We start from the raw sequence: 22,879 nt of genomic DNA, 5'->3' as shown, positions 1-22,879 counted from the left end.
AGGGACCACCTGCTTTCAAGGACAAGTGATGCCGCTCACCTGGCTGATGTCACTGGTCCACGCCGCCTTCTCCTGTCTGGATGAGGCCACGAGGATGACTGTGAAGGGCGGGGAATCCTTTGGTTCCACCCCGATCTTAAAATCCAAGTGGTCTATGTCTTGGCCGGATCCTTTGGCTTCCAGGTGCAAAACACGGAGTTAGCCGAGTGAGTGTGGGCCTTTCCGAGTTGGAAAACGACTGCACGATACCTGCCTCGCCCCACTGGTGACGGCAGCAGTAGGGCACCAGGCCACTTGCTAGTTTCAGAACATCTTTTTTTTTTTTTCTTAAGGTGAGGAATCCCCACTTCAAAGATGGAGAAACTAAGACCTAGAGCGCAGAGTAGCTTACAACCACACAGGGACAGCTCCGATGCCGCGTTGGAAGAGCCTTTCGGAATCACCAGTCGGCTCTACCCTCATTAGGCCAATGGGGAGCTGAGGTCTCCGGGGAGGACTTTATAAGACCCCCAGCCGGGCAGCGGCTAAGCAAGGTCTAGAACTGGCCTCACAGCTGGGCCTTCCAGCTACACCAAGGTGATACAGGGGCCAGGAGGAGAACTTTAGATCCTAAGCTTTTATGGACCCAGCTGGACAATTTAGCTCAGTTGAGAGCTCCCCAAAGCCAAAGTAAATTCTAGGTATTTTTATTACTGTTCTTAACCCGAAGGATTCCTTGAACTCTTTATTTGGAAAGACTAAGATCACAGTTCAGAGATTCCTTGCAACACAGCCACATTCATCAGGGGTCCCCTGAATGGGGTGGAATGTTGTGGAAGGCCTGCTACAGCTCTGGTCTCTGCTTGCTGGCTGTGTGACCTTGGGGTGATACCCTTCCCGCTCTGGGCTTCAGACGTCCTCCTGTACAAGCAGAGTGGGGCGTGACGGCTCTGAGGTCCCCGACCCTTCCAGTGCTGACACGTGAGAATGTGAGGGCACTGGAGAGCCCGCTCCGTGTGGTGACTCGAGGATGGGATGATGCTGGCTCCTCATAAGTGGGGTGTCTGTGTGTTGAGTGGGGGATGCATGGGGCCACGCCTCTCTCCCTTTCGTGGCCCTGGAGGGAAAAGGGCTTTGGGGACTGACAGTTCCACTTGAATCGGGACCAGCTGTGGCCAAGACTGAAGATCATGCTGGTAAGAGCTCCAGGTAAATTGCTGCACATGTATTTTTGCCTTGGTGGGGGAGGTGGGGGGGGCGCTTGGCTCCGTCCCCAGTGGAGGGTCACGAAGGGTGCAGAGCCCAGCTCCCGCTGCGGCTGACCAGGGCACGCGCGCGTGCACGTGTGTGTGTGTGTGTGTGTGTGTGGACTACGCCCCCAGCCCCCAGCAAACCCTGAGCCCGAGCCCAAGCCATGCCGGGACTGGGATCTGGGGTCCTTCAGACACAGCCCTGCTTCGAGGAGCCCCACCTTGGGGAAAGGCAAAGACGGAGAGTCCAGCTGGTGCACCCCCAGGGGAGGGCCTCCAGAGCCTTGCTGGGGGGCCAGTGAAGGAGGGAGACGAGGACCAACTTTGGTCCAATCAAGAGACAGTAGTGACCCTACCCCTTCACCTAAAATAATAATCCCATCCCCCAATTCTGATTCCCCAGGGAGAGAGATTCCATGGACACCCCTACACAGCGGCTTTCCGAGCACCTGGGCACCACCTTCCCCCAGCTCCCTGCCCAGCCCCTTCTGGTTTGCTGGGGCCCCACTCACATGCTCCCTTCTCCCCAAGTCTTGCCTCCCGTCCTGGTCACTCCAACACCACTGCGGGGGACCGTTCCCCTGCACTCCCTCTGGTGGTGGCACGTGTGTCCCTGCACACCCCACCCGTTTCCACTGGAGGACAGAGATAGGCCCGGTGCCTCCCCGGCCTCTTCCTCGTGGCCCAGTGAGCCACTGCGCGTGTAGCACATTGATGCGTGAAGGAGGGGTGCTCACCGAGAAGTGTGACCCCCAAACCCAATGGCACCGAGTCCAGGGACCCAAGGAGCTTGGAAGGAACCAGGAAGGGGGAGGAGGCTGTCACCTGCAGGGCCAGAGAGCTCCTTCTCTAAAGACCCAGGACCAGCCTCTCCGGGTCCAGCATCCTCCCTCTCTCCCAAGAAAAAAAACCAATGCCCGGGTCCAACCTTTCAGGGTGAGTGTGTGTGCATCTGTGTGAGCACACACAGGCTTGCACGTGACTTGCACACTTACCTTCTTCCTCCGTGCTTTCTGGCTCCTCCAATAAAGTGCAGTCAATGAGGGATATGACTCCATTCTGAAAAAGAGCAGGGGCCACCTTGAATCATAGCGAGAGATGTGCTAGTTTCGGAGTTCCAGAATATCAGGGTGAGGAGTGAGCACCCACATAGACGCACATGTGTGTGGGGACCTTACATGCCAAGTGGGTATTTTGGTTTTCAAGTTGAAGAACTTTATCTCCATATAGGAAGCCCAGTGAAGTGGCTCTAATGGGATGGCTCAGAGACGCCTTCCCCAAAGGAGGGCCAAGGTCGGGCTGGGGGTGGAGGGGCTAGAACCTGGCTTGCACGGCCTTTTCCTGCCCTACAGCGGCTCTGAGGCATCACCTGGTAGCCCTAAGTCTGAAGTTTGAACTCCCTCATTCTAGGCTAAACCCTGCATGTTACCGATAGGGAAACAGGACCAATTTACAGACCTGTCTCAGGTATTATTCCGATTTTACAGATGAAGAAATGAAATCGGGGAGTTAAGCGTCTTGCCCAAGGTCACCTGGTAGGTAAGTGGCAGAGTCTGGAAAGAGCCCCATGGGCCTGTTCCCAGCTCAAGGTCAGTGGCTGGCTTTTAATTATTAGGAATGTCTGGAAAAACGTCTCTTATCCTTGAGTGTCTGAGCATCTTTTAGGTGTGAGATCCCTTGATCCTGTAGTGAGAAATGAAAGTGACCACCACTGTGCTGGTTGCAAAGCACGTCCACGAATTCTCTGATACCCCATCCTTCAAAAGGTGAAGGCTACTCCCCTTCCTCTTGAGTGTTAACTGGACTTAGTGACGTGCTTCTCATTAAGAGAATAAAGCAGGAGTGATGGTGTTCCGCTTTGGGGTCTGCAGCCTCCTGCTTGCTCTCTTGTTGTTTCTTGGACCACTCGTTCTGGGGGAAGCCAGCTGCCGTGTCATGAGGAGAGGGCTACAGATGAGGGACAGGCCTCCTGCCAACAGCCATGTGTGGGAGCCACGCTGGAAAAGGATCCCGGCCCCAGTCGAGCCTCCGATGACTGCAGCCCCAGCTGCCACCTTGACTGCAACCTCGTAAGAAACCCTGGGCCACATGTGTCCACCCAGCTAAGTTGTCCTGACTTCCTAACGTGCAGAAACTGTTTGAGACAACAAATGTTTCTTTTAAGCCACTCCAGGGGACTCCCCTGGCGGTCCAGTGGTTAAGACTCCACACTTCCACTGCAGGGGGCGTGGGTTCAATCCCTGGTCCGGGAACTAAGATCCCACATGCTGTATGTGGTGCGGCCAAAAAAAAAAAAAAAAAAGGCACTCCATTTGGGGGACAGCAACAGATAAATAGCATAATAACGGACAATAACAGAAACCTGGCCAGGTGGCTAATCTATACGTGAAAACGTCTGCAGGGCAGGCTGCCACCTGGAAGGCAGAGGGGTACCTGGAGAGAGTATCAAGAGTGGGCCCCCGAATCCTGCATATTCTGCTTCTTGTTTGGTTCTTTGGTGGCCCTGGGGGAGCCCCCCAGGCCTTGCTGGGCCTTAACCTGACCACTGATGTCACTGGGCTGGGTAATCTCCAAAGCCCATCTAGCTCTAACCTTCTCTTACTTTAAGTCCCAAAAAATTCTTACGGTAGTTTTAGATCTTGGGGAGTTGTAGCAGGTCCCTTTTAGGAGGACTGAAGGCATTCGATTTCCAATGGCAGTATTTAACAAGAAGTGGTTTGCATTTTAGCTTTGGTTTCAGAACACAGACTCTGGAGCCAGGCTGCCTGGGTTCAAATCCCTGCTCTGCCACTTGCTGGCTGTTTCTAGAAGCCTCAGTTCCCTTATTTATACAATAGGGAAAGTAACAGTCATCTGCCTCCGTGGGTTGTTCTGTGAATTAAATATACATGATGTATTTGGGCTAGTGCCTGGCTCATAGTAATCATCATGCAAAGGCTTGCTATTATTATTATTATTACAAGTTCATACTACATAATTAAGAGCGACAATGACTATTACCTGTTGAGCACTTACTATGTACCAGGCATGGGGCCATGTGTTTTGCATCCAATTCCTCACTTAAGTCTCATAGCACTCCCATGAAATGTACCAGGCATGGGGCCATGTGTTTTGCACCCACTTCCTCACTTAAGTCTCATAGCACTCCCATGAAGTAGGTATTTTCACTCCCATTTAAAAAAAAATTTATTTATTTATCTTATTTATTTTATTTTTGGCTATGTTGGGTCTTCGTTGCTGCGTGCGGGCTTTCTCTAGTTGCGGCGAGCGGGGGCTACTCTTCGTTGCGGTGTGCAGGCTTCTCATTGCGTTGGCTTCTCGTGTTGTGGAGCACGGGCTCTAGACACGTGGGCTTCAGTAGTTGTGGCATACAGGCTCAGGACTTGTGGCTCGTGGGCTCTAGAGCGCAGGCTCAGTTGTTGCGGCGCATGGGCTTAGTTGCTCCGTGGCACGTGGGATCTTCCCGGACCAGGGCTCGAGCCCGTGTCCCCTGCATTGGCAGGCAGATTCTTAAGCACTGCGCCACCAGGGAAGCCATTCACTCCCATTTTGCAGGTAAGTAAACTGAGGCTTGGTGAGGTCACCCACTGGTAAGTGGCAGGGCTAGAATTTGAGTAGCTCTCAGATTCCATGCTCTTTACCAATATGCTAAGAGACTTTGAAAACTCCAACAAACAAATAAACAACCCCCCAAACCCAAATAAGATAAAACTAACAAACATAAAAGCACGTGCTTTCAGACTAAAAAGCCGTCTTGAAGTCTCCAGTTCAACCTGCCCCTACTGACCCCCACCTGCTGGGGGAACCGTCCCCCCAGCCTGGACAGAGATCTTCCCAGGAGAAACTCCAGAGCTAGTAAATAATGAAGGCTTTCCTTGATATATAATTTGGTTGAAACTGGAGTCTTCAGTGTTTGTAAATTAATTGCCCCTTGTGCAGCCGACCAACTAATGCGTTGACATGTTAACATAAGCAGTATATTCCCTGAAGCCACTGCTTGATCAATTAGCTCTGCAGGAGGTTACGGGCCAGGCATCCAGGGTCTGGAAGAATGGTTTCCCTGATGCTCTGGCTTAATTAAGGGCACCTTCTGGCCCTTTCCAGGCCACAGCGCGTTCAGATTTAAAATCTTCAGAAGCGAGCTTCCACGAGATGGACGCAGTGCCGGGGAGACTGTCGCTTACAGAGGCAAGGGCTTCCTACTTCCCAGAGCAGATTTACGGGCACCTGCCTGCATCTGTGCACGCCTCTGCTGAGGACAGTCATCCCTGTTTTGCAGATGAGGAAGTGAGGTGTGAACATGCGCGGGACGTTTTTCCAGGGTCACACATATGTAGCAGACAGAGGTGGGACCGGATCGTGAGCTCACAGCAGCGGGATAAGCCGTGTGCTGTGCCGGGGAGCAGGAGATTCTGCCGGGGGTGCAGAGTCTTGTGCTGGCAGAGTGAGTGCCCAAGGGCGTCAAGAGGGGGCGCTGTTTGAGCTCTGTTTTTTTGTGTTTTTTTTTGCAGTATGCGGGCCTCTCCCGTTGCGGAGCACAGGCTCCGGACGCGCAGGCTCAGAGGCCATGGCTCACGGGCCCAGCCGCTCTGCGGCATGTGGGATCTTCCCAGACTGGGGCACGAACCCGTGTCCCCTGCATCGGCAGGCGGACTCCCAACCACTGCGCCACCAGGGAAGCCCTCTGAGCTCTTTTTGGTTGGAAATGAGACAAAGGCTCTGGCTGCTGCTCTGCCCTCAGCCAGGTACCACCATCCTCCCTGGCCCCTTAGATACACGTACACGGGCCTTTGAAGGTCTTGTCTGGACCCCCTGGCTCCTCTGCCCCAGCCCCCAACTCTGGGGGCTCCTTGAGGGGTCTTCGTGCTCGCTTTCCCATTTCCCACGATTTCTCCAGTAGAAAATCCGTCAGTAGCCTTCTCATTCCAAGCCGCCAGTCAGACCGGGGCGCATGTGTGCACACTCACGCGTCTCTGACACCCTGGTCCACCCTGGGCCCCGCGGTCAGGGTCAGTCGGGACCCCTAGGGTAAAGGCGGTGTCTGACCTCCAGCCCCAGCAGCTTCGCTCCCGCCGCCCCTACCTTGGTCAGGTGAAGCTTCCCACCAGAGCCTCTGGTACAGATGATCAGATGCTTAGAAAACAGGAAGCACTGTCGCTCGCCCTCTTTCTTTAGGGACAGAGACCCCAGGCGCCCCCTGGTGATCTTGCCCTTTTCAGACATGGGCACCTGGATGAGGGAGCCTGCGGATGGAGGAGAGAGAGCCTGAGTGCATCTACTGGAATGACCCTCCACCTCTGACCTGGTTTTGAGGCTGCAGGTGGGGTTGCGATGCCAGCAGCCAGGGCAGTGGGACAAGGCAATCCTAGTTCTTGGTAGCAAACACGCACCTTGGACCCTCCCTCCAGCCCCTCCTCAGGGCCGGGTGGTGGGGTTTGGGGGGTGGAGAATGACGAGAGAAGCTCCATGCAGGACCTTTGACCTCCCAGCCAGGGCCAGAGCCTTGGAAAGCAAAGGAACCCCAAAGGACATGGCCCATGAGGTGAGAATGCAGGGCTGGGCTGAGGTCTGGGGGTGGCAGGAGGTTGAACAAGCGGGGAGCTGGCTCTGGCCCAGAGGGATTAACAAGATCCACTGGGCACCTGCTGTCACATGCAGCCACCGCAGACGTGACCGACTGGTCACAGCACGCTCTGCTGCAGAGCCCAGTGCCGCCTCTTCGGGAAGCCCTCCCTGACTCTCCCCAGCCCTGCTCTGGGCCGCCATCTGCCTCCTGCCCACGTTCATCACTGCACAGAACCCTTTCCTGTATCCTGACTCCCGCTCCCCTGCACAGTCAGTTCTGGAGGGCGGGGCAGAGTCTATTCTCTGGGCGTCCCTGGAGACCTGAGTTGGTCTGGCATGAATAGGGCAGGTGTCCTTGGTGGTGGCAGCACGACTGAATAAATGAGAAAGGGCTTGCTGGGTTCCCCTGTCTGATCTTCCGCACCCTCAGGAGGGGAAGAACTGCTTTGGCTCAGGGTGATGGAGCAGATTCCTGGTCTCTGGGGATACTGCTGACCCCAAGATAGGTCATTCTTCCGGCCACCTCCAGCTTGGGCACAGCACAGCTCAGGGGGAGCTGGGAGTCAGGCTTGGCTGGCTCTGGGCTCAGCAGGTCCCAGGGTGGGTCTGTGGGAAGGACACAGGGGCTCAGAACAAACTCTACATTGAGGATACTCAGGCCAAGGGCAGCGGGGGCCAGAGGCAGCTGCACAGGCCAGCAGGACGTGCTGGGAAGCTCTTCATCTAGTCAGAGAACCCCAACTCGACGGAAGGAAGGCGGGAGGTCCATCCCGAGGTGGAGTCACCTCTAGGGCACGCGAGCACAAGCTGAGTTTCCCATAGGACATGGAATCTGAACCTTCAAGGCATCGCAGCTCTGACATCCCCGAGTTGGAAGTCAGTCCCCTGGGCCACAGAGAGCCTCTCCTGCCCCTCTCAATAGGGCTGTGACCCTCAAAACTGTCCCCAAGGTCAGCGTGAAGGGAGCCCTACCCAGGACCACTGGGACCACGGCCTCCCCCAAGAGGCGAAGGATGCCGAGCAAAGGACAGAGGGACTGACCCACGCCAACTCCATCTCGGACCCTGAAAATGCTTGTGATTCATGGGGCCAGTTGGAATCTGTCCTCATCCTCCGCCCCCTACTCTCTCCCCAAAAGGACATGTCAATGTTTTACTATGATGTACAATAGACAAACCAAGACCATCTGGGAAGAATTATGTTTACATCTGGAGAGAAGGAAACTGTGAAAACCAATAATACCAGCATCGATATCTATAGATACCGACATGCACATGTAGCTGTCGCCTTCCCCCCGCAGGCCCGGAATACTCTGCAATCACGCTTGCAGGTTTTGGCACGCAGCAGCCCAACCCACTGGTGGCGTCCTGAGTGCCGCGTGCCTCTCGCTGCTGGGGCCAGCCTGGTGGTGGGTGGGAGAGGCGGGGTGCACAGGTCGTACCTTGTCTCACAAAGGTCTGGCTCGTGTCCAGGAGGATTTCACAGCCTTCAATGATCATGCGCTCAATGGCCAGGTTTTTCCGGATGTTCTCTGTTTCACTCACTTCGTCGTGCATTATCCTGTGGGGACAGGAAATGACAATCAGAGACAGGTTACCCTCACCTCCCAGGGTGGAGGGAATGCTGGGTCTCTGGCTAGACCGCGGAAGAAAGCCTGGATTCTCAGGTGGAACCTGTTGTCATGAAAGGGGAGAGTGCGCGCATCTCTTGAGTGCCCGCTGTGTGTGTGCACTTTACAGGCATGATCTCATTTTATCCTCTGACAGCCCAAGGAGGCTGAGAAGCAGGTCTGTCTGATTTTAAAAAGTCTGAACCGGGGACTTCCCTGGTGGCGCAGTGGTTAAGACTCCACGCTCCCAATGCAGAGGGTCCCGGGTTCGATCCCTAGTTGGGAAACTAGATCCCACATGCGTGCTGCAGCTAAGACCCAACCAAATAAATAAATAAATAAAATAAAAACTTTTTAAAAATTGGCACGTGATTACCAATAATGATTGTGAAGCTGAAATAAACTTAAAAAAAAAAGTCTGGGGCTTCCCTGGTGGCGCAGTGGTTGAGGGTCCGCCTGCCAATGCAGGGGGACACGGGTTCGTGCCCCGGTCCGGGAAGATCCCACATGCCGTGGAGCGGCTGGGCCCGTGAGCCATGGCCGTTGAGCCTGCGCGTCTGGAGCCTGTGCTCCGCAACGGGAGAGGCCACAGCGGTGAGAGGCCCACGTACCGCAAAAAAAAAAAAAAAAAAAGTCTGAACCACATGGAAGAGAGACAGCAGAACTGGAGGAAGATGGGAGTAGAGGGGACAACCTTTGTTCATTACCCTCTGCCCCTCATCCCACTATTGGCCTTATTTCCATCCAAAGTACGAACCAAGCTCATTCCTGCCTCGGGGCAATTAGTACTTGCTGTTTCTTCCCCCTACACACTCTTTAAAGGGTTGTTTCCTTAATGTTTGGGTTCTGGAATGGCTTATTTTTGGAGCACCTGGCAATCCAGCTGGCTCAGGGGAAGACTGACTTCAGTTTACTTCTATAGGCTCTGGCACGACCGGGAAGTAAGCAGGACACAGCTCGCCCCTTCATCTGAGAATACAGACAACTTTTTGTCCTTGTTCTGACTGCTGCAACACCTCTCCTCTCCAGGAGGTGGCACTGTTTAACTGTTTTTGTTTTTGTTTTAAAGAGCGTTGGTGGGAAAAGGTAGGTGTGAACTGCCAACTTTGCTAAGACCCTGGATGGGTCTCCAGGAGTCTTAGGAAAGTAGTGAATCTTTTTTTTCTTTTGGAGGGGGTCTGGAAAAAGTACCCCACCTACTCTAAGGAAAGCACAAAGCCTCCTGTTTGTCTGCTGATGCATGAAATTCCACAATTAAGACCACTAAGAGAGCTGATTAATGTGTGTGTGGCTTACAGAGTTCTCTCACAGTCATTATCCAGTTTAAACCCTCCAACAATGAGAGATGACACTGGTGGAGCTGGGGCTGTGATTACTGGAATCAACACGATGCTGAACAAATTACTCAACCCTTCTAATCCTTACTCTCCCCATCTGTAGACTGTTGGGGTGAGGATGGAAAATAATGCATTTCATGGGCTGACCTCATGCCTGGCACATGACAGGGGCTGGAATAAAGGGTGGTGATCATTGCCATTATCAGGGCTGCAAAAAAGGTATTGTAAAAAAAACATAGGTGGTGTACTGTGACTCGTTATTTCTTCTGAGTATCAGACTGGGGCATCGAGATGCGGTCTCTGCCTCAGGAGCCGCGGTTCTCCACCCACGTGCCCCTCCTCCCACCCGGGCCCGAGCGATGCTCTTCTCAGAAGCCCAGGCCTTAGCCTTCTTCTGGAAAAGACATGGGACAGGGAGGCACCTTTCAGGGCATCTGCAGTTCCATGGATAGGGATTCATTTTTGGAAGTAGTCCAAGGCAATCAGGACCCTCTCTCTTGATGAGGGTGGGGACTTTGCTGAGGCTAGATTTGCTAAAATATAAGGAGGTGATTCCAAAGTAGCAAAAGTAGTTTTGCTGTTAGACATGGATAAACTTCAACTGCTCAGGGTCAGTGGCCCCAGGCTGGGATTTGTGCTGGAGGGGCCGCCACTGCACGCGCAGCTGGGGGTGCTGGGCGGGGCTCCAGGAAGGCAGCCCGGGATTCCGGGGCCTGAGGCTCCTGGGGGAACCGGAAGCGAGGACCTGGGTTATCAGTGATCCCAGGAGTTAGGGGCTCCGGAGACAAAGTGGGACAAAGGCCAGAGGTAGGAGACAGCCAGTCCCGAGGGGAGAGGGGTGCAGGGTTCTGAGCACTGCCAGGGAGGGCTTGGTTGCTGGCTTCCTGTCAGGGCTGGAGTTTTCCTCAGGGCCCAGGGGAGGGCGCCAGGAGGAAGAAAGGGCCCTTGTCACGTGATGGGAAAACCCTCTTCTGTGCTGCTCGGGCTGGGTTCAGGGCCAGGTGCAGGTGATCAGGGGGACAAAAGAAAAGCAGGCTGCACACCCAGGACCCGGGGTGGGGGGGGGAGGGGATTGGGGTGCTGCCTGCACACCTGCTTGCACTGGGACAGGGCATCCCGCAGTGTCGAGGAACTCACAGCCTCAAGGGGGTCCCAAGTCTTCTGCTTGGGGAAGAGTACGCAGGGCCTGGCTCCCTGGGGCATGAGAGAACGGGGGTCCACGCCCCCTGATGGTTTTGTTTGCCTGCAGTCACGCCCTGGTTGCATCTCCTCCCTAATCCCGGCCCTGGTCCTCCCTCTGTCCAGCCGGGAGCCATGGCCTCACCGGCTGCCACTCGTTGGACCTGGGCAGCCTTTTAGGGCTCTGAATGGCCGGCAGGGCCCCGGGCAGGGCTGAGGGCTGAACCCCACACCCTGCAGACCCATCCTCCTTTGCAGCTCCTGGCCTCCTCTCTCTGACCACAAGGCCCCTCCTTACCTCTTGGCCTGCACCGGTGGAGGCCCCAGGCTCAGCCCTTGGTTCATACCTCATTCCCACCTAAACTCACTCCCTTGGTGATCTCACCAGCCTTGTGACTCTAAACACCATCTCCGAGCTGACGATCGGGTATATCTTGGCTCCCTGATCTCCAGACTCAAACACCGACTCCCTTTTTGTCATTTCCACCGCTGTTGTCCATCTCAGGTCCAACACACCCCCAAGTAAAACTCCAACGCGGCGAGGAAGACGCCCGCCTCCAAACCTGCCCCTCTGGCGCCTTCTCCATCTTGCACAACGGCAATGCATCCTTCTGGCTGCTCGGCAGAAAACTCTGGAATCACCCTCGACTCTCATTTTCTCTCTCTCTCCTCACCTCTCATCCATCAGAAACTCTTGGAGGTTCCACCTTCAGAAAACTCCAGAGTCCTCACCTCCACGGCCACCCCCTGGTGTGGCCGTGTCCCCTGTTGCCTGGGCTGTGGCAGTGCCTCCCTCCAGTCCTTTAGCTCCTGCCCGTGCAGCGAGGAATTCCTTGGGCTTCGGGGAGTGAGGAGGACAGGGGAGGGCCTTGACTAGGGGGGCTGCGGCCTCTGATGGTGGCCCAACCATGGCCTGTCCCCCGACGGACACTGCCTGCTGCTGAACGGAGCCTGGGGCACATGAAAGCCCGACACCCAGGACCCCTGGGGCTCCTAAAGCCACCGGTTTTGACACATGGACACTGGAGAACCGAGGAAATGGGCAGAGAGTGCCTGCGAGTCCTGGGCAGATCCCTGACCTGGGAGATGGGCCCACTAAGTGCCCTGGGCCCTTCCTCGGACCCCATCTGTACCAGGGACAGCGTACACCGCATCCTATCTCACTGGGTGCCCACCTGGGCCGGAGCTGTAAACCCCTCAGACTGCTCCTGGGGACCCGGCTTCCAGGTGGGACAAGCTGTGGGTGCCCCCACCTCGGAATCCTAACCGGAGCACGAGCTTTTCCCATCTGGGGCTCGGCAAACCCCGGGTGGGGGCACCCTCAGCCTGGGCCTGCCCACCGGCGTGGGATCCCCGCGGGGCTCACCTGGACAGCTCCTCCAGTTTGGACTTGGCGTAGTCCAGGCTGTTGCGCTCCACGTGCTCGTGAGGGGTGTGGGCCAGGAGCTCGTGCAGCGTCAGGATGTACCTGGGGATCTGCAGTGGGGAGAGGCGGGGACAGGGCCAGAGGGCCAGAGAGACAGAGGCAGGGAGAGAGAGACAGCGATGAAGCAAGAGAGATGGAGAGACAGAGCAGGGTAGACAGATGGGGGGGCAGGGTGGGCAGAGAAGGGGGCTCTCAGCTCCGAGGACCCCCATGAGCGGGGCTGAGGAAGGACACCCACTGCACTTCTGATCCCAGACTCTCTCAACTTGGAGGCTCTTCCAGGGTCTTGTCTGGGACGAGAGCCCAGAGCTTGAGGTTCTGCCCCGCAGAAGGCAGGACCTGGAGATGGACTCAGGACCAGGAGCTGCCCCTCACTTCCTGCACGGCCTCCCCCAGCCAGGGTCGGCGGAGGGTCCTAGCCCCGTTCGTTCTCCAGGCCACCGGGGGTTTGCACGGCCGTGGCCCTCGGCACTCCGCGCCCCGGCCCCCAGTCGGCCGCAGCCCTCCCGCGCATGCGCCCTGGCAGGCGGGGCGGGCACACCTGGAACATGGGGTAGGTGAGGAAGGTCTCCAGCGTCCTCTCCTCGCAGTCGGGCTTGGCCTCGTAGTGCTTCAGCAGCTTGTCGAAGTCGCGGTTCTGCTTGCAGTGCGCCAGGATCTGCAGGCTGTACTGGTGGTTGCGGACGAACTCCTGGTAGATGTTGAGCATGGGCAGCAGGATGTCGAACAGGTCGGCTGGAAGGAGGCGGGACTCAGCGGGCAGCGGGGGCGCCCTCGGCTCCCCCAGCCCCACCCGGGGAGGTCGGGGCACGGCTCAAAGCCCCACCAGAGTCGTCGGAGATGACTCTGGCACCACTGCCCTCTCCTAGGCCAGACAGGGTGGCCCCAGGCATTGAGACCACAGCAGATTCACAGGTTTTTGAGATAGAGCCCTGTCTAGTCTGACACCTGTGTACCGGAGGTCAGAGAAAGGAGGTATAGAGGGTGCTGCGGTGTGTCCCCCGGAACCCCTGGTGGACCCAGGCACTTGCTCCCCAGCTGCCACCAGTGCGGGTGGCGCTCAGCTGGGTTCGCCCTTGCTGGGAACTGCTCTCAGCTGAAGGAAGCTGCCTTGCACAAGCTGGAGCCCAATGACAGGTCCAGGTCGGGGTGTGAAGGCCGGCCCCTGCCTCGATGGGGGACGTCCCTGAAGGGCCACCTCAGTTCCCGAGCTTCCCTGGGGTTGGCTGAGGCCCCTGTTGTAAATGCTTTGTGGTCCACTCCCCCCAGTGCCCTGGCTCTGCCAGGCTGTTATGCTGAGGGGTCCCCAGGGGCCCCCCTCCCAGAGTGTCCCACCTGTGACTGTGACCTGTCACGAGGTGAGTCAGGAGCTGGCCTGGAGCCAGGCTTTCCAACTCCCCCATTCCAGCGCTTTCCACCCCATGATATGCTTTCCTGAGTCTCTGTCCCTTCACCTGTTGTCCCCTTGGTCCCTGTGTCCCTGTCCTTCCAGACCTCCCCAGCTCTGCAGCCCCTGGCTCAGTGAGGTGGACCCCCTGCTCAACCCTCCGTCTGTCTCAACCTCCTGGGTATCTAACATCCTGTCCTTCTAGCTCCCCAAAGCCCAAACCTGCCTTTCAACACTTGATGGGATGGGATGGACCCTCTAAAACCTCTGCTTAATAACCCCATTAAAAAGAAAGACAATGCAACTAGAAATGATCATACAAGTGAAGTAAGTCAGAAAGAGTAGACAAATACCATACGATATCACTTATATGTGGAATCTAAAACACGACACAAATGAACTTATCTACGAAACAGAAACAGACTCACAGACATAGAGAACAGAATTCTGGTTGCCAAGGGGGAGGGGAGGTGGGGGAGGGATGAAGGGGAGGTTGGGGTTAGCAGATGTAAGCTTTTGTATATAGAACGGATAGACAACAAGGTCCTACTGTATAGCACAGAGAACTATATTCAGTATCCTATGATAAACCGTAACGGAAAAGAATATTAAAAAAAGAATGTATATATATGTATAACTGAATCACTTTGCTCTGCAGCAGAAATTAACACAACATTGTAAATCAACCATACTTCAATAAAATAAAATTAAAAAAAAAGAAAGACAAGCTTTCCTTGGAACAAACTCTAAGTGGGAGCTCTTATGTAGGGCATCCAACTACCCAGTGGACAACCTCTTTAGCTGTATGACTACAGAAAGTGCAGCCTGTGTCTTTCTAGGGCTGCTTCTTATTTTGACCTTGGAGAAAAACAAAATGGTGCCACTGCCCCTGGAAGTCTCCTGGCCCGTGGGCAGAGGAGCCTTTTCAGCCTCAGCTGTCCTTTCACCTCCCTGAGCCTGTTCCCTCGACCCCAGAGTGGAAGTGACACCAACACTCACCTTTTCCTATTGAATTAAGTGAAAGGAAGATGGTACCCAGTGTGGGAGGGGCGGGATGTGGGACGCACTCCTGTACATCACTCCCAGGAGTGAGGGCTTGGAGAGCAAGGTGACGACGTGTTCACGGCGGGGAGTCCATCCCCATTGTTTCAGTAATTCTACTTCTGGGCACCTGTCTCAGGGGAATGCTCTCTAACATGGAGACAACTTCACACGCAGGGATGATTATCTTTAGTAGCAAAAAGGTAGAACAACTTTAAGAGTCGATGAAGGGAGATGGCTACACAGATGGTGGCAGACTCACAGGGCACTGGAACATTATACAGCCATCAAAAAGCATACTTTCAGCTTGAGAAAACACTTATGCAATTATGTTAAGTAAAAAAAACCCACAGCAAGATTCAAATTCTATATTCAGTATGTTTGCAATTATGTAAAATGGAAAAAAAAAAAAACAACCCCAAGATCTATGCATAGGAAAAAAAATTGGAAGGAAACACACCGGAGTGTTTACAGTAGTTATCTTTGGGAAGCAGAAACGTTGATATTTTTAAATGTTTCCTACTTTTCTGGATTCTCAGATTTTCTCAGATGGGTACCTATATATTATTTTTAAAAGGGAAAAGCAGATAAGAAACTAAAAATATATCACTTCCTCCTAGAAATGTAGCTTTTGCCAACTTCTCTTTCCTCTTCTGCTCCCTCTGAGGGATTCTGTGAGTTTTTAAGGGGCCGCTCTGTTACACTCGGGAAGGACAAAAGTACCACCAGCCAGGAGGTGCGGCCCCTGCACAGGGACTTCTCAGGTGGGGATGGGGGCGGAGGGGCAGGAGACCTCTGCCAGGGCTGCTACTCACCGAGGACCAGAGTGGGCCAGCTGGAGATGCGGGCCTTCAGGCCTTGGTAGAAGATCTGGTGCAAAAACATGATGGTCTCGCTGGAAGAGAAAGCACAGGGTAAGCTCCGGCCAGGAGTTCCTCTCCTTCCAGGTGTCCCCTCCCCCAAAGTTCAGTAGAGCTGAGGGGCCCCAGGGAAGAGGGCAGGGGCTGTCACTGCCTGTGGGACTATAGCAGCAAACCTTCTCAGGTGAGACCCCATGAGAAACCCCATCAGTGGGATGGACCCTACAGTCTACGGGGCCTAAGGCAAAACAAACACGCCGGCCCCTTGTTAACCAATGATTAGGAATTTCAGGATGGTGACAGCAGAGCCTCAAATTAAGCACGGTTTTTCTAAGCATGCAGTCAAATGCCCGTGAAGCCGGCCGAGGAGGGGGCACTCCGGCTGCTGGCTTCCCTGGCCCCCTCAAGTCCCCACTGGCTCTGTCATTGGGTGCTGTCCCCTCTCCCAGGAGTTTGTGTCCTGAAGGCAAACCCCCATCCTGGGGTCTCACACTCTCAGGACAAGGGCAGGGAGTGGAAGGCGCTGGGTGGGCGCAGAGACGCCCCTGAGCTGTGAGACACAGGAAGCCAATGGGGGCCTGGGACCTCATGTTCACGGTGGGCCTGGGAGGCACGGGGCTCCCTGACCCCAGGGGAGTTTGAAATGCCCTGAGCACCCCACTCTGCAGAGAAAACAGGGTGGGTGGAGAGAAAAAGGGTGTGAAAAAGAAAAGAAGGGAGGGCTGCAAGAGAGAAAGGGGTGAGGGAGGTGAGAGGTGGTGGTGGGGAGAGAGAACAGAACACGGCACCTACGGCTGAAGAGCAGAGCCTATAACCCCATCACACCCGCAGGATGTGCAGAAGGGCTGGAACCGGTAGGGCCTTTAACAAGTATCTAAGTAGCAGAAACACTCCCGAGTTCTCATTCCTGAGAGTGGCTCCTCTCATTACCGTGAATTAACTGTCATCTCCCTAAAGTCCCAAAAGAACAGGCCCCCCGAGGTGTGGTGACACCCCTAGTGATTTCTGGACTAGGGGCCCCGCCTGATGGCTGAAGTCATTTGCAGTTTTCAGGTAACAAGTCTGTGACAGATTCACCCTTGACAGGGCTGGTTTCTTCCTGTCTGTGGCCCCTGAACTAGTTACTGAATAGATAAACACGTACTGTACCAATGTGAAGAACTTTAGTCGTCCACATGGGAAGACCTTAGAAAAACTCAAAGGAGACCCGTCCAGGGGTGCGTGAAAGTGCACAGAGGGAGAACGTGGGCCCTGATGCGGGGCAGGGTGGAGGTAGGAGGACTTTCAGGGGTTCCTGGGGAGCTGAGAGGCTCTGGATGCCCCCGAGCACCGCCACAGCAAGACTCAGGGCCCCGTTCCCAGGCAGCTCCCACAGACGGCTGCAGGATGCGCTGTGCAGGGTTCACGGCATGGACTTGTAGGGTAGCACGTTAGGAACATCGTAAGCTGGGACTATAAAAATACAATAGATGAAGCCTCCGTTTTCAAAGTACTATAAACTGTGAGGATTTCACTTGTCCTCCTACTACGCAGAAACGACCGCTGTTACCTATCTGCTAAGAAAAAAATAATCTCATTTTGATTCGATTTGCTTTACAAAATCATTGTAGTGGGTTGGTTGAACATTTCTCCTTTGTACTGGCCATTTGAATTTCTTCTTTGGGGAACTGCCAAGTCATGTCCACTTACTATTTTCACTTTTATTAATTTAAAATAACTCTCCATATTAAGTGTATAATTTTAACATAGACATTGCAGATATTTTTTTGCTCAGCTATTTGCCCAACTATTTGTGTTTGGTGTTTTTGGAAGGTTTTCCATTTTGCCCTGTGAGATTTTCTTTCTGTGTTTTTGCTTCAGGCATCATGTCTTTTCCCACTCTTAGACTGCATGCACACTCACCTATATTTTATTTTACTCTTTCATTTTTACACATAAATACTTACCTAGAGTTTACTTTGGTGTAGGATGTGAGTCAGGGATATAAACGTTAAGCTTTCTTTCAGTTTGTAGCCAATTGCCCCATTTTATTTATCAGATACTGCGGCTGCTTCCACTGCTTTGCTAAGCTGCCTTTTTAGTTACTAAATTCTCATACATGCCTAAGTCTGTTTCTGGACTCTGTATTTTATTTTGATGGACTACTGGCCTGTTCTGGCAATAGTCTCACGCTGTTTTCATTACTTTTCATATATTTATGGCCTATAATACATTTTAATTAATGTAGGAAATGTTTCTTTCATTGTTTTTTTCAGAACATTATTATCTATTTACATGCATTTTACTCCTTCAGTTGAACATTAAAATCACTCTGCTAGGCTGCACTTCGATTGGAATTATATTGAGTGTATAGCATGATTTGGCTGAAATGACGTCTTTACGACATGGAATCTTGCCATATAGAATACTGGCCCACTTTCTGTTTCTGTACAGCCTGTAAGCTTAGAAGGACTTTTTATAATTTTAAACGGTTGAAAAAAAATCCAAAGAATATTTTACGATAAGTAAAAATTAGATGAAATTCACACTTTAGTGTCCATAAGTCAAGGTTTATTGGAACACAGCAACACCCATTCATTTAGGATTGCCTAAGACCACCTAGTTTTGACAGAGACCCTCTGGCCCACAAGGCCTAAAATATTTACTATCTGACCCTTGACAGAAGAAGTTTGCTGATCCCTAGTCTATGTGAATGTTGTCCCTGAGTTGTGCAGCACACAGCCGGGGCAACTATATTCTATGGCCCCGCACACTTATAGTCCAGCAGGGAATCTATGCACAGAAGAAATCATTATTTAAGTGCCATGAATGCTACAAAAGGGGCAGCATGGGGGCCCTGGAAGCACACAACAAGGGAACATAAGCCAGCGGTGACAAGGGGCATGGGGGTGGTCAGGGACATCCAAGGAAAGACATGAAAAAAGAGTAGGAGACAGCTGTCATAAGGAAAATAGGAACGACAGTAGGGTGGGAAGAATTCTAGGGAGAGGAAGTGACTTGTCTGCTTCGGGAAGTACTCATTTTGCCTGGTTCCCTGCTTGAGCCCAGAAAGGAGTGTGACTTGCCCAAGGCTGGTCCTAGGTACACAGGGCTTGGCCCGTGGAGGGCAGAACCAGGCCTCTTCACTCCAGCCTCACCCTGTGCCTGTCCCTCCTCACTCCCCAGATCATGCAGACAAGACGAATCGATGGCAGCACACGCCCCCACTGAGCCTCATCATTCTTCTCCACCCAGGACTCCAGGCAACCTCTGCCAGTCAATCAGAGCGGGCATCAAGATAGGAACCATCTGTCCCCCAGGCGGGATGCCTCTCATCACGGGGCAATGCCTGTGGTTCCCAGCACACGTTGCTGGGCATGGTTTTTATTAAAGGGAAATAGCCCAAGAGTATATGCTCATTGTTTCAGTTAAACATAACCTGGTGCACACGTTTCCTTCAAAGATTCCCCCCGCAGCATTCAGGAAGCACACAATTAACCCCCTCCCCAGCTCGGCAGCGTCCTCCGTGAATCTGCCAACCTGGAGAGAGGCCTCTCTCTTCTCAAGGACTTCTTTTAAAGAACTCCAGTAAATGAAATCACCAAATTGGCATCAGGTGTCTAATGTGGCTGTACATTTCAGCCTAAATGCAAATCCAAGGGAAAGCTATGTGTAGAAATGCCTTCTAGTGAGTGGGCTGGCAGCCTCCGCCCTTGACCTGTGACACATACAGACTCTGTGCTGTGGTCCGAGGCAGGGAGACCTGGACGGTTCATGTCCCGGATCCGGCCTCCACAGCACCTACACGGTAAGAGGGAAGGCTGGGCTCCGTACAATCGAAAGTTCTCGACAGTGCAGGCGTGGGCAGGAGTACGTGCTGAGACCTGGGCTGTGATGGGCATGGGGGTAAGGAGGATGGGGGTCGGTGAAGATTCCAGCCCATTATTTAACAGGGCAGCAGCGGGGAAGCACAGGCCTTCACATAAAGCAGAACTGGGTTAAAATCACAGCCCACCCGAACCCTGAGCACACCCCGTCACCTCTCTGATCTCTGGTACCGGCCTCATGGGGCGTCTCTGAGGATTGGAAATTACGTAGGTCAAGTGCTTACAGAGAGCCTGGCACCGAGCAGGCCCCACAAAACACCATCTTAACGTGGTGAGTGTAGTCCAAAACATTCAGTCACGCAAAGTGCTGTGCAGGGTTGCTATACAGTTAATGAAAAAAAATTTCAGCCGTTCTTTGTGCTCTCAAAAAGCACAGAGGTTAAGACAGTGAAGCTTACGCTCTTATGTACCCAGTGGATCATATAGTGAGGGGTGAACGATTAGAAGGCAGTAATTTTTTAGCTCTTCCTGCCCCACCCTGGGCCCCGGGGGAAGGAAAGAATTCCGACCTGCTCCCGATGGAGAACAGGGGCCAGGGGGTGGAGAGAAGCCAGTCACCTCAGATTGGCATCCATTGATAGGATCATTGGTTCTTCTTACTTAATATTGTAAGAAAATACGGTAAAACGTATTTGATTAATTTTCAATGTTGAACCAACCTTGCATTCCTGGGATAAATTCCACTTGGTCATGATGTATTATCCTTTTCATATATTTCTGGATTCGATTTTATAATATTTTGCATCTATGATCACGAGCAATAGGGGTCTGCAGTGTTCTTTCCCCATAATGTCTTTTTCTGATTTCGGTATTAGAGTAATGCCGGCCTCACAGAACGAGTTGAGAAGTGCTCCCTCCACATTAGATTTGAATTCAGTTTCTCACAGGGTGCATCATAGTGAAGCTTTCTTGTTGTACTAATGTCTAGCTCTTATGAGCACTTGGGCTATGCTGGGCTCTGTACTAGATGCTTTACGTGAGCTCTCATCTGATTCTCCAACACCTACAAGAGGCAGGTCCCATTCCCTGGTCAGTGTTTCCGAGGACCGCTAGAGTCCATATTCTGGAGGCCTTAAAGATTGATCAGGCTGGGGCTATTTTGACCAGGATCAATGAGACTGCTAAGATGGGAAACAGTCAACCTTGGGCACATTGTGGAACAGGAGAAACAGGCCTTGCAGGGGCTTAGAAGGACACCAGCAAAAGAGGGGACTTTCTTCCCTCCTGTTTATTCTGTTAAAGGCATCTGATCTGATCCATGCAGTGACTAACAGACAAAAATATAAAACCATGTTGTGATTTTCTTCAAACAACTTTTGAACACATTCTGTGAGTTGGTATGAATACTCTTAACCAAAGATTACAGGTGAAAAGAATTCCATTGAATGCAGTGTAACAAAATGATGCAAAGATTAAATAAATACAAAAGGGCACCTTTATCTCTTAGTGGTTATGATAAACGGTCACCAAAAGTTTGCAACTGTGGCCTAAAGTGCAAGGAAAGCACAAACAACCTAGAACTATTACAATGCTTGCTGAAGTATTTCTCAGGTAGGTCCGTGGCCGAGCCTCCAATACAGGCAGTCCCCTGCGGTTATCTCAAGCCTCTCATTTCCGTGTGCTCTGGGACCTGCAGCAGCAGCTGCACCTACAGACTTGTTGGAAATGCAATCCCTATGCTCTACTCCAGATCTACAGATTGAGAAGCTCGGGGTGAGGCCCAGCGTTCACGTTTGAGAAGCTGTGACTCCAGCTGAGCTGTCCGGAGTTTATTCAGGAAGAAACAAGTTCTTCACACTTTTCAGCCAAATTCCAGGTCATTGAGTTTAAAAGACCCAACTGTAGTTTCTGGAGAAAATCTTACCTGACTTCACAAAACAATAATACCTATTTTCTTTGTTTTAATAAAGAAATCAAAGCATTTATTTACTCTCTAAAAACTGTGTTTGAAATGTATATTAAAAAGCAACCTTGGGCTTCCCTGCTGGCGCAGTGGTTGAGAGTCCGCCTGCCGATGCAGGGGACACGGGTTCGTGCCCTGGTCCGGGAAGATCCCACATGCCGCGGAGCGGCTGGGCCCGTGGGCCATGGCCGCTGAGCCTGCGCGTCCGGAGCCTGTGCTCCGCAACGGGAGAGGCCACAACAGTGAGAGGCCCGCGTACCGCAAAAAAAAAAAGCAACCTTGTAAGGCCCAGTGATTCAGTTTCTAGAAGGTCTAATGAGGCTAAAAGCCACTCCCCTCCCCCTGCTCCCCACCCCCACCATGTCCCCACACTCCGACACCTCATCCACATCCATGGTGTCAGCACTCCAATGTCCCTGTCCTTGTCCTTCTCCCAGTGACTTTCAGCATCTCCGGCTCAACCTCTCAGAATCAGACCCACGTCCACTGCCTCTACCCCATCTCCTTCCGGGTGTCCCACAGGTCCCTAAACTCATCACAGCACACTGGCAGGTAAAGGGGAAGAGCAGGGCACAGGGGAGGTGACCCTGGGTCCCAAACACCTCTGCAGAGGGCGTGGATGAGGGCCAGCTGCAATTAGTGAAATGACTGGAATGATGGATACTTTCAAAGAAATGCCGCTGAATGAACAACCTGGAGCACACAGTGACTTCCTTTAATTCCTGATCGAGAATCATTTGTAACTAGCACTCTGTTGATAGGTTTTCATATTTGTTGCTTTTACCTAGTTTACCCAATTTTCATGCCTACCCAAAAAGCTCATTTAAACCATTTCCTAAGACTTTTAAAATGAGGTTGACAGCAGAAGGGCAGCCATCAGCTCAGCCTTGCTTTCGTAAGATATGTGGGTAGTGTGATACACAGCCCCACGCTAAGGGGACTCAGGATTCTAAAAATTTAGCCCTGGCTTCTAGATCGTTACGACGATGATATTAAGGTAGAAGAACGGAACCCATGTGGTTTTCTGTAGCTTGATTTATAACTTGTAAACATTTAAACCAGGGTTTCTCAACCTTGGCACGATTATTTTTGGTGGAAGAATTCTCTGCTGTGGGAGACTGCTCTGCGCACGGTAGGATGTTCAGCAGCTTCCCTGACTTCTACCCGCCAGATGCCAGTTGCAAACCCTCCCCTGCAGCCCCGCCAAGTTGTGACAATCAAAAATGTCTCCCGTATATACACTAATATGTAAAAACCTGCTGTATAAAAAGGTAAACAAAATAAAATTCAAAAAAAAATTTGCCTCCCAGGGATTGCCAGCCATGGATCCTACGTGATCCTTCTGAAGCAAAAAATAAATTAAAAAAAAACATGTCTCCCAGCATTGCCCCAGTTGAACCACTAGTTTAGACATATACTACGTGGGCCTCTGTCTGTATTCCCGCCTGCAGTAGCTGGGGCACTGGCTTCTCGTCAT

General features: G+C 52.7%; 1 protein-coding gene across 4 annotated transcripts in view; it reads right to left on the bottom strand.

The window, feature by feature from the left end:
• Positions 1-22,879, bottom strand: part of RASGRF1 (Ras protein specific guanine nucleotide releasing factor 1) — a gene marked incomplete at both ends in the record, with an annotated part of 102,555 nt that overhangs the window by 43,347 nt on the left and 36,329 nt on the right. For all 4 annotated transcript variants that reach the window (XM_082844021.1, XM_082844023.1, XM_082844024.1 and 1 more), the window contains 7 exons: positions 40-176; positions 2,225-2,288; positions 6,312-6,472; positions 8,236-8,354; positions 12,286-12,395; positions 12,887-13,080; positions 15,589-15,668. In XM_082844021.1, the coding sequence (XP_082700147.1) occupies positions 40-176; positions 2,225-2,288; positions 6,312-6,472; positions 8,236-8,354; positions 12,286-12,395; positions 12,887-13,080; positions 15,589-15,668 (865 nt within the window). The remainder of the gene's footprint in view (positions 1-39; positions 177-2,224; positions 2,289-6,311; positions 6,473-8,235; positions 8,355-12,285; positions 12,396-12,886; positions 13,081-15,588; positions 15,669-22,879) is intronic.

Source organism: Leucopleurus acutus, assembly GCF_964270905.1.
Source record: "Leucopleurus acutus genome assembly, chromosome: 1".
Lineage (NCBI taxonomy): Eukaryota > Metazoa > Chordata > Mammalia > Artiodactyla > Delphinidae > Leucopleurus > Leucopleurus acutus.
The sequence above is the reverse complement of the archived record's forward strand: the minus strand, read 5'-3'. Positions and strand labels throughout refer to the sequence as shown.